At 46.1% G+C, this 12034-nt stretch overlaps 1 protein-coding gene across 1 annotated transcript in view; it reads left to right on the forward strand.

The window, feature by feature from the left end:
- Positions 1 to 12034, forward strand: part of ABCG5 (ATP binding cassette subfamily G member 5) — a 286105-nt gene that overhangs the window by 114512 nt on the left and 159559 nt on the right. Inside the window, exons 6-7 of the mRNA XM_069607292.1 lie at positions 2430 to 2569; positions 5614 to 5743. Of these exons, the coding sequence (XP_069463393.1) occupies positions 2430 to 2569; positions 5614 to 5743 (270 nt within the window). The remainder of the gene's footprint in view (positions 1 to 2429; positions 2570 to 5613; positions 5744 to 12034) is intronic.

Raw genomic sequence — 12034 nt, forward strand, 5'->3', positions numbered from 1 at the left:
ATTTTGTGGCAGAGCCTGGCAACACTTCATCCAAGATGTCCGTGATTGCCGAAGATCTGTCAGGAGATTCATCGGCTGTCTTTGACACAGGAATTACTGGATCATTTTGAAAAAATTCAGGAGGGACTAGTTTAGCATGAAAAATAATTTGTTCAATTTGTAATAATCTTTCATGTTGCAATTTAGCAACCGAAACCAAATCAATGGAGGGTGATACAGGAGTTATTTCTCCAATGCAGGGGTTTGAGGACAATACTGTTGCAAACGAGGTGGGAATTCCCTTTACTAATAATAGGTCTTCCTTAGTTTGCGTTCCTTGGGAGGCTGCAGTCGGGAGCACAAATGCTGCAGGCAGGTTCTTACTTACAATAGCTGCAGCGCGTTCATGGCAGGTAGAATGGAATTTGTGGCATACTTCTTGAGCTAATATATACCCTTCTCTGTGTTAAGGGACATGATTTCTCTCATATCCTTCAACATGTGGTGAGTGTATTTATGCCCTTTATCTAAAAGATTTAAGATTCTGGTAAGTACAGTGAAAGTATGCAGCTCATTTTCCAAGGCATGTACCGAATCACCCTCCTGAGGAATAGAATATACAGGGGAGTGAGGTACATTCGGATCATGCGGAGTGTCTCCAGATATGGGCTTGGAAGGTGAGTAAAGAATGTCGTGGTCCTGCAATTGTGAGTTCTTTGGGCTGAATAATTCCCTCTCTGGTGAACTGGCAAGTTCGTTAGCACCAAAAAAAGAATTAGAATTTGAAGGCTTCTTACATTTAGCTTGTAACTTAGGCAAAGAAAACAAAGGAATAGGTGTGGGATGGAAATGCACTTGTTCGCGAAGTGCGCTTGAGGAGGATACCGGAGTCGAAGGGCAAAGAGAAAGACTAATTCGTCATTCAAGGGCGGCAATTACCCCTGGAGCAAGCAGAGAGGTGTCCGATGGAGGTGCAAATGAGATGTCATATGGGATTTCATCGGACTGCAGATTATCATTTATAAGCCCTGATGCCATTGCTTTAAATTTCAGGGCAGAATCATTAGCAGCCTTTAAAGTAAAAGGTATATTTATTTGTGCTGGTGGAGTCTCTTCCAGTAACTCTCATTCCATAACTTGGGAAATAAGGGAAGCAGTAGGGACATTCTGTTTAGGGACAACACATACATCTTCTTGAACAGATAGAGAAAGAAACGACCTTTGACCAGTTCCAAGGTATTGTCTGCTTACATCATTTTTTAAAGACATTTTTTTGTCAAGTATCTTTTTTGAGGAGTCGCAAATATGCTTCCCATTCCTCAAAATGGGTTCCATGAGGAACCGAGTGAAAACAATGTTTAACAATGACTATGGGAGCCACACATAAGATCTTCCCACCTGCAAAAGTGCAAGTACTTTATAAATGACTTTGTGTTCACATATGTACACCCATATGAGTAGCAACTGGACTGGTGACTAATAAAGAGTGCACCAATAATTAGTGCAAACAAATATTCACCAATTCAGAGTTATCAGCTCCCACCTCCTGCCTCACGCCAAACAGCCCAACAGCCACTTTAGAGCCCACTTCGGATGTGCGCACGCAGATGCGCGCCCACCAGATAGATATAAGAAGTGATGCAGGGGTGGGCGGGCGGGGGGGGGGGGGTGGAGACAAGAGGCGGAGGCAGCAGGCGCTGGGAGAGAAGAGAGACAAAGGTTGACGTCAGTAAGTGCCAAGAATTACTTCAAGAACAAAGTGCGCTGCAGTCAACACTGTTTCAATGCTTCAAAGTCAATACGCGTACATAAAGTCAATTACTTCGTTCAGGTCCAAGTAGTTGCACACTCACGTTACGGCCGTGATTCCTCCTGCAGATGGCGCATGTAGGAGCACAGGCTTGGAACTGGAGGAGTTGGTTCCAAGTCTGCTCAGCCCAACAGCCACTTTAGAGCCCACTTCCGATGCGCGCCGTTGAATATAAGGAATGTATCTGGGAGTTAGTGGTTTTACTAAAACCCTGTCTTCTTGGGGCTCTCAAGGACCTGACTTGGAGATCAGTGCCAGATGTAATTGGTTTTCTCCAGTGTCACACGCACATAAAATGAGACACATTCAGTTTTTTGGTGTATAGTCTCTGAACGGTTTGCTTTACCCATGTTCCAGAAGAAAAACATGCAAATCATATTTTAACACCGTAAAATGATTTTTGTTTTTCTGTCTGGACTCCTAAGCACAGCAAATATGTTTAAAATAAGTGGTGGTACACTGTTCATTAATGGAATTCTGCATCCAATCAGATATCATGATTGCAAAATGTCATACAGCACCCTATTCATGGACTTTCATGCCCCCAGGGTCTATGATGATGTTTTATTTGCTTTGATCTTGACCACACCAATGTTGCAGACATGCAAAATAGCTTTACAGTTCATTTTCATATTTGCAGAAGTAATTTTGCTTGATGAACCCACAACTGGCTTGGACTCTATGACTGCAAACCATATTGTCATGCTGCTCGCTGAACTTGCACGGAAGGATCGGATAGTGATCCTTTCAATCCACCAGCCACGATCAGAACTTTTCAAGGTAAGAACAAAATATATTATGTTCACATTAGGGTTCATTCTGGCATTGAAATAGGTCCCCAAGGGTAGAGGCTTTGGTGGTTGGTGCGGAATTAAGATCTGATCCCCATTTCCCTACTTGACAAAGTTTGTATTATTTTGGGAAAATAACCTTATGAGTGATTGATTTATTTCTTTAAAAAATAGCTTATTCTCAAAGACCTTGTTGTTATACTGGTGGTGTATTCAGAATGCAGGCAACATCACTGAAACCGAATTACTTCCTAAGGGCCTGACTACTGAAATCAGCTGACACCAGCTATCGTAGGACCGCTAGTGGACGGCAGGCAGCAGCGGACACATTTTCATGAGGACGTGCCCAAGTCCATCTCAAGCTCAGCCAGGTTATTGTAGCGCCAAGACCTTATTACTGCACGCCTAGTGGAGTGCAATTCCTATAAGTAATCCACCCCCACCTGCTTTTTCCATCCAGAAGAAACAATTGCCATTCATCAAGGTGGACTGTAATGTTTTGTTGATTTGACACCATAAAGTTCAAAAGAATTATATGTCTGGTAAGGCTCGCACTAAATCATCAGATCATGATCGGATAATACAGAACCTTAATTATGAAAATATATGAAACATGAAAGACATATTAGAAATTTGGGCCAAGAAAATTAAAGCAACTACATGGACAATGATGATAGATAAGGAGCATATTTAACAGGATGACGGAGGAATCATCATTATCATGTAATGCATCAGCCAAAGTGTCAAGAAGGAAAATTAGTTAATAAATTAGAGCAACCAGCGACCAAATCAACAATTAACAAATCACCAAATGAGAAGGTCAAGTGCCACTCATAACAAGCTTATCCTACACGTGATCACTAGAAAATAACACACAAAGGTCAGTAAGGTGTGGACCACCTTCTCTAATCTCAAGAAGTAATGTCCCCCTACCAAGCTACATGACTTCTACCTGCTTATTTTGACTTAATGTAAGGTCATCTGGGGCACTGCTTTATTTGGCAAAAACAAAGAAGTGATGGCTGCAAGGTTTAGAATGAATCCTAACCTCTGGCATTGCTCTGGGCACCCCTCCATACAATCGTTCTTCGCCTGCCAAGCCATTACAGAAGGGGAAAGACCATATGCAAATCAGGCTTGGTCCCACCCCAAAAGGGGCTGTCCAGACCGAGCTGCTATGTCACATCCCTTCTGTACAAGACGACAAGTATCCCCAGACATGTTTCGGCCTCATTGGGCTTCATCAGTGAGGAGTAGCTTGGGTCTCTAGGCTTCATTTGAAAAAAGTGGGTTAGTGATTAAATGGTGTACCGGCTGAGACCTTTCAGGCTGCAGAGTTATTCTGCTGTATTGCACTGTTACCATACAAGAGGTCTGCACTTTTCCATTGAGTGCAAGTCCCTAGTGCCATAGACTCAGAGGGGTTGGGGTCAATGTGACCACCACTGTATCCTCGTAATTCATCTTGCCATGGGCTGAGCGGGCCTGCTTCTATGACACTAAAATAATTGCTTGAAAGTAGAGAAAGTCTCTTAAAACCAGAAATACAATTTCGGTCAGAAGAAACTGCCGGAATTACCAGCACCAGTAATACTGGTGCCGGTAACTCAGGTAATTCCTCCCATGGAGTCCTATTGGACTCCATGCAATGCGGAATTACCAGCATTCCTGCCACCTGTAATAGCCTGTTAAATACCGGGATATCAGGCGGCGGGAATGCTATATCCATTTGGTGTTATCCCGCCGGTATTACCGGCAGGATACCACCAAAATCGTAATGACCCCCATAGATATGGGCTCAGAATATGGAGTGTCTGTGTGTGGTGTGACATGGTTGCCGACAGGTAAGGTAACTGGGTGGCTGGCTAGGTATAGTGTATCATTCATGTGGATAAGATTGAGCTCAACCACTTGCCTCACACAGACATCAAATCAATCGTTCGCCCTTTTCTATGCAGAGCTCCTAACATTAGCTTGTGGCATGCTTTCTACTCCTGCGATGTTGATGCCTGCTGACAGACCCTGGCTGTCATAGATCATGAACAGGCCATTTTAGAAAAGAGTCGTTTCAACACTAATGGGCACACCCCTACATCAGCCCCTCTTTTTAAAAAAGGAAGCCTTGCTGTTGATGCTGTCTCCAATTATCACCAATCTCCCATTTTTGGGAATAATATTTGTTTTATTAGTATAATACAGATATGTAATAAACAGCTTTATAAACAGGAGCCTATTATAAATACATGACTAGATATTTATGCTCAAACTAAAAATAAAAATACCTAAAACATGGAAATTAACTACAATATTACACATCCATTTTCAATACACAATAGTAACATACATAGAATATTAAAGTTAACCGAAAGAAATGTCATTCAATACAATTTCACTACCATAACCTAATGGCACAAGGCATACTACCTCGATCATCGCCAGTCATTATCCTGTCCCATAATAACTATTCGGCAGCAGAAACATGGTTCAATACTCGACAACCACAAAATTATTTCTCATGCAAATAAGTGCTTTTGTTGTGGTATACTAGTAAATTTTTACAGGCCTCGATAAGCATTTCCGGCACAGCCGGGAACTTCTTTTTTAGGGATTTAGCCCAGTTGCCTATAACTTCAAACATAATAATTGATTTCATTCTAGGCGTACAAAATCACGTCCACCTTCCTCCACAAGAGCTCCTAGGGGAGCTGATTAATGGGCCATGCACCATGTTCTGCGTAACCACGGAATCAACGCCGCACAGTGAGGTGCAATCTGGAAAAGCCGCGACTCACTCAGCACTGTCGCCAGGATACTCAGAAGTTGCCTATCTTAAACTCTTTTCCTCATTTGGTACATTGCAAGAAGCAAAATTCATACATTTCTGTGCACATTTTTAGTTTACAAAAATATTACATGCATGATATGTTTTATCAAAAGACTAAAGTGTTGACAAACAATGTCCTGCATCGTCTCAGCTGCTTCAATAATTTAATTTCCAAAAAAGAACATTCATGCATTCCTTTATTCCACTAGGTATTTGATAAAATCGCTATCATGAGCTGCGGAGAGCTCATCTTCTGCGGTGAACCTCAAGAAATGATTGGCTTCTTCAGTGACTGCAACTATGAGTGCCCCCAGCATTCAAACCCCTTTGATTTCTATGGTATGTTTTCCAAACTAATTTGCATGAGCCCTGTTTTTGAAGGAAGGCATTGTGCATCAAGGTAGTTTATTTGTACCAAGAACAGGTAAGAGCACAGGCAACATCGGTGTACCGCGCTGAACTTGTCCAACTGGTGATGGTACGTTTAAGCAGGCAGTTGCAAGAATCCCATGGGGCAGTGCTCATGTGGCCCAGGTGAGGCAGCAAAGGATTGTTGTTGGAGTCCTGCGATATCCGCGCTGCATTGACTTTGTTAAGATCTCTAATGTTACCAGCAATGCTTAGTTACAATCAGTAAATAAAGACCACTCTTGCCCTAGAATTTTGCCATTGGGTCTCTATTGTTGTTAGGACCCAATGGCAAAATTCTAGAGCATTGCTCGCAAGATTAAGGATCTTGACAAACTGTGTATGCAGCGCCGGTATCGCAGGATTCCAACAACAATGCTTTATTTGTACCCACATACGTTTTTATAATAATTTGCAACATTTCCTTGTCAGATTTCTTTAAGTCAGATAGAGCAGTCCAGTTAACAATGACAGAGTATAATAAGGTGAGTTCTCTCTGTTGGGTGTTAAACTTCTTTATTGGCAATCTCGTCATACACTTGTCTACAGGCGCGTTACAAATGACTTATCATATATCATATCATATGTGTACATGGGTAAACCGGGCGCCCAGTCTCCACCACCTTTCTGCTCCCTCTCTTAATTGCCTCCCCTTTAGAACCTCCCCAGCCACTCAAACCCCGACAATTTCACCTAAGAGCTCAGGTGCACTATCATCCTGACAACATAATGCAACATGGAGCTATGTACAAAATGAGGCTACGAAATGTACAATGTAACACGGACACAGACAGACAATGGCGTGATTTGGCTAAGTGGTACTTTATAACTATGATTCATCGGCAACCAGCAGAGTGGGGTTAGTCTGAAAACGAACACCAGTAATATATCCACATATACATATTCAGTATCTCTGTTAAGGGTGATCTGGAATTTTAAGACTATGGAACGCACAGTGTATTTATTTTTTATTTCAAGTATGCACGCCCTTGAAAACGAACATAGCCACACAATAGTTGATGTATGGTTGTGGCGAGTGCGATGGCGAACTGCCATCAACTAATACCCAGCCATGCTATTCTTTTGAAACTAAGCTAGCCACCATATAGGCTGAAATATGTACTGTGCAATTCTTGCACACATTTTCCACACAGTATAAATATTACATTGCAGAAAAAGACCCAGCACAGCAGGACACCACTGCATCTGGTTTTCTACCCACGTACACAAAAGCTTCATTTCTACTCAACAGAGAGTAATCCCTTCCAAAGACCATCTCAGGTGAAGTTGAAAGAGATGATGAAAAATGAGGCAGCTCACAACCTCCCTAGAGACTTTAGCTGCAACTCATTGATGAAGCCCATTAAGACCGAAATGTTTAAACTGTTTGTGTTCTGTACAGAGGGGCCATGGCGTAGCAGTGTTATTTGGGATGCTCACCATATGGAAGTATTATATGATAAGGCATTTCTAACGCGCCTATACACGTGTTTCAAGTGTTTCAAGGTGTGACGAGGCAAGAGAGGGGAAACAGAGGGAGGACAAAGACAATGATCTCACTGGGCCTAGTGACATTGAGATCGCACAAGTGCAGGGGAGAGGGGATGGGGCAAGTGCTGTACATGGGACCAAAAACAACAAGTATTGCAGCCAACAGGTGGCGAGTGCAAGTGTTAAAAGTGCAGACAACAGGAGTCTAATAAGGGCAGGTAAGGGGACTGTAGGGTTGCAGATACAGACCACAAGTGCAGGGGTGGCCAGGAGGCAGTGCATGTGTGCAACTGGGCAGGCATGGACTTGGGCCCAAGTTCAGAGGGTAACCAGGTGACCAGTGCAGTATCAGACAGAAGATCAGCAGGGGAGAGGAAGAGAGAAGGCAGAAGCAAAGAGAAAGCTCGTAAGGTGCTTTCCGGAACCGGAGATGGTTCTTCTCAGGTTTCAGAGAGGCTGGGAGGCTGTTCCAGAGGGAGGCACCAGTCAAAGAAAGAGATCTGCCCGCAACTCGTTGCTTGGAGAAGCGACTGACCCTCGAGGAGTTGGAGGTGGAGGAGCGAAGAGCTCGAGGAGGAAGATTTATCTGAAGAGAGAGCTGGAGGTATTTCGGTCCCAGGTCCCAGAAGGCTTTGTGGACAATGCATAGGGTCCTGAACTTGATCCTTGCAGCCACTGGGACCCAATGGAGAGATTTCATGGCTCCAGAGATACGATCCCTGGGCTTGAGGCCAAGGACAAGTCTCATAGTCCTGTTCTGGATGAGTTGTAGAAGACGGAGAGTAGAGGCAGGCAGATTTAGAAACAGGCTGTTGTAGTAGTCCAGCTTAGAGAGAACCAGAGCTCTGGAGAGAGTGAGCTTCTGGGGGAAGGTGAGGAAAGGAAGACTACCTCTGAGGAGGTGCAGCTGGTAGTTTGACTTCTTAGAGACATCAGAGATGTGAGGAGAGAAGGAAAGTGTGGAGTCAAAGATTACCCTGAGGGTTTTAGCATCACAGGTGGAAGCAGGAAGAGGGCCAAGAGTGGCCGGCCAGAGAGGAACAGGAAAGGAAGGTGCTGGTGTGCCGATGAGGAGTATCTCTGTCCTACTGGCATTAATGCAGAGATCATTGGCGGCATACCACTCTTGGATTACAGACAGACAATCTGAGATGAGAGAGGGAGAAGAGGCGGTAGAGCGGAGCCTGAAAGCGATCTGAGTGTCATCTGCATAGCAGTGAAGGTTGGAGCCGAGAGCAACAATGCGGAGGGCGAGAGGTGCCTGGTATTAGTTGAACAGCCAGGGAGAAAGGTTAAACCCCTGGGGAACACCACAGGTAGAGAGTGAGATAAAGAAGAGAATGGATCCAATATGGACCTGAGAGGGTCGGTCTGAGAGGAAAGAGGTCAGCCAGGCCAGGGCCTTATCAGCGATACCAAGGTTATCACAGAGCCGGTTGAGCAGGATGGCATGGTTGACCGTGTCGCAAGCAGAAGAGAGATTGAGTAGGATGAGGACAAAGGGGGTATTGGCATCACAGTTAGAGAGCAGGCCTTCATGGATGTTCAGGGGACCATTTTCCGTTCTTCTGGCAGCTCTGAAGCCAGACTGGTGGTCATGGAGACAACCAACAGATTTGGCGTGAAGATTAAGCTGTGAGATGGGCAGCGTTTCCAAGAGTTTGCCCAGGAAACGAGTAATGGAGATCGGGCGATAGTTAGCCAGACAGGCAGGGTCGGCTGAGGGTTTCTTGAGAAGAGGGTGCACAAGAGAGTGCTTCAGGGGGGAAGGAATTGTTCTGTGGCAAAAGAGTGATTGCAGAAGTCAGCCATGGATGGAGCGAGGCTGTCAATCTGGCCCTTGATGGTTTGGGAAGAACCTGTTTTGACAAGACTTTCATCGATCGGACTTGTCTAGAGACCTTGTCAGGGGTGAGCAAAGGAAAGGCAGAGAAGGGTGGAGGAGAGGTGGCTGCAGGGAGGCCGGAGGTAGAGGAGAAAGTAGAGGGAGAAGTAGGAGAGGACGAAAGACAAGAGGGTTGACAGGATGTCCTGGGTTTTAGAGATGAAATGAGAAGCCAGGGCTGTGCAGAGGGCCTGGGAGTGGACAGGAGAGGTAGAAATTGCAGCAAGATTGGGCAGCTCCTTGCAGATTTTAAAGAGTTTGGCCGAGTTGTTAATTGGCGCAGAGACGCGGGCATTGATGTGAGCTCTCTTCTTGGTGTGGACAGAGAGTCGGTGTTGCCTTTGGAGCAGGCGGCAATCCAGTTTGTCAGAGGAAGCACAAGATGCCAGTCATTTCATCTCAGCCACCCTACACTTGTGTTTAAGGGTGACGAGGTCTGAGTCGTACCAGGAGTTGCACTTGGCTTTGGGCTTCAAGCGGCTCCTCATGACAGGGGCAAGTAAATCAAGAGTATGAGAGATAGAAGAGTGGAGCTTGGAGAGGTCTGTGTCAAGATGTGAGTTAAGCCAGAGGTGCAAGAGGGAGAGAGAAAGTGGCAGTGAAAGCCTCAACTGACACACACTTCATGGGTCAGATAACTGAGAAGGTGGGTAGCAGTGTGGGGATTTGCTCGGTCTGATGGGTATAGAGAGGGAAGTGAGAGGAGAAGAGAAAGTGGTCATGCCAGGAGAGGACGGGTGAGAGGGTTAAAGATGGGGAGGTCTGAGGAGATCAGAGCATCCAAAGTGTGCCCTGCAGAGTGAGTCGAGCCACAGGGAAGAATAGAGAGAGAGAGACGCAGAGGTGGCGAAAGAGTCCAGAGGCGGGCCAGGAGGCACCCAGGTGGATGTTGAGTTCTCCAAGAAGGAGGAGTTGAGTGGTTGTGGCCAGGAGGGAGGAGGAGAGGTCCGCCCACTTGGAGAGCAAGGAGGTTATCTGACCAGGTGGCCAGTAGATAGTGGCCACACTGAGAGAGCAGCCAGGAGAGTGAAAAAGCCTACAGACAAGGCATTCAAAGGAGGAGTAGGCCTGCATAGGAATGATAGAGGCAGGAATCCATGCCGGGGAGATCAAGGCTACACCCCCACTGGAACGGTTAGATCTGGGCACAGAGAGCCTCTTGAAGCCATCAGGGAGGAGAGTGTCAAAACCTGTAACAGAACTGGCTGTGAACCATGTCTCGGTGAGACCAAGAACATCAAGGTTGAGTTCTTCCAGAAGATGACAGATGTCAGAGGAGTGTTTGACAACAGAGCGAGAGTTGAGATTGGCAATGTGGAGAAGGTTGCCACCCTTGAAAGACTTCCGGGGAGGGGTAAAAATCAGAGGTACTCCATGCGAAAGTATAGAAGGAGCACTAGGGAGGGCAGAAGAGGAAGGCGGAGAGGGCGAGGTAGCCAAGGAGGAGGATGAGGGTGCCAGGGAGGTGGCAGAGGAAGGGGCAAGGAAGCCAAAGAATGGACAGGAAATTGAAAAGGCACAGAAAGCGTCTATCAAAGAGGAGGAGGTTGGCCTGAGGGCCTTGGACCATGACAGTGCCATTCAGGTAAACATTAATGAGGACCTTTGAGGAGTGGATGGGGGCCAGGTGCGCTTCCCACCGGGCACCACCATTAACGGGAGAGGAAGAGAAAGGAGAGAGCATAGAGACCATATGAGGAGTCCATAGGTCTGGCGAAGGAACAACAAAGAGGATGTCGGTGAGTGTCTGTCTGGAGGAAGCGCTGGTAGAGGTATCAGCGATAGGGAGGCCTGGGTTGGAGACCTGGATATCCTTTTTGAACTTCTTCCTACCCGACTTAGTGAGAGGGGCAGGATAGTCAATAGGGATGCATTTATAGAAGATTGGAGAAACAAAATGCACCAGAGAGGATGCAGAGGTGGCGGAAAGAGGAGAGAGGAAGAGGGGGAAGTGAGGAGTGGGAGAACAGTAAGGGGGGAGAAAGTGGGGGTGGTTACAAGGGGGTGTAAGCAGATGCAACTGAACGAGACAAGAACAAATTAGTAAATAAATAAACTAATTTAAAGAAGGGCTCGAAGGGACAAGAGAAGAGTAATCAAGTAGAAGTGAACAAAACCAGTTAACAGAGTAAGAACGAGGGGACCTGAAACGAAAGTACACAGCAAGGGAACAACCAGGCAGAGCAGGGGCTGGAAAAGAACGAAGATCAAGGGAAGTAGGCAGTACTGTATGTGGCAAGAACGAGGGAACCTGAATGAAAAGGACACAATAGGGAACAACCAGGCAGAGCTAGGACTAGATAAATGAGCAGTGATCAGGGAATTTACAGAGAAGAGTGAGAAAACAAATGGAGGTAGGCAGTACACATAACAGCAGTCAAGAAAGCAAAAACAAAAACAGGAACAGTGAAATAAGCAAAAGCCCCAGAAGAAGAAACACAGAACAACACAGCGTAGCAACAGGGTCCAGGAGGGATGGGGCCTGCAAGAGGGTACAGACATGCAGAGGGCACGTGGGTGCTAGCAAGCTGAAATTAGAAGGGCACAAAGTGTGCACGATCAAGAATTGCAAGGGAGCCGTGCGGGCGAAGGCTGCGAAGGCACGAGCATAGCCACGGATGGAAGGGGCAAGGAAGCACACGCGATCAAGGATTGCAAGGGACCACGCGGGCTGAGGACATGCGGGAGCAAGCGTAGCCAAGGATGGAAGGTGCACCGAAGCACACGCGATCAAGGAATGCGAGGGACCTCGCAGGCCAAGGGGGTGCAACACTATCAAGCAAGGATGGAAGCGGCACAGCCGCACACAATCAGGGATTGCGAGGGACCACGCAGGTTGAGGAACA

This window comes from Ambystoma mexicanum, chromosome 4q, assembly GCF_040938575.1.
Source record: "Ambystoma mexicanum isolate Mex_15411 chromosome 4q, UKY_AmexF1_1, whole genome shotgun sequence".
Classification (NCBI taxonomy): Eukaryota; Metazoa; Chordata; class Amphibia; order Caudata; family Ambystomatidae; genus Ambystoma; species Ambystoma mexicanum.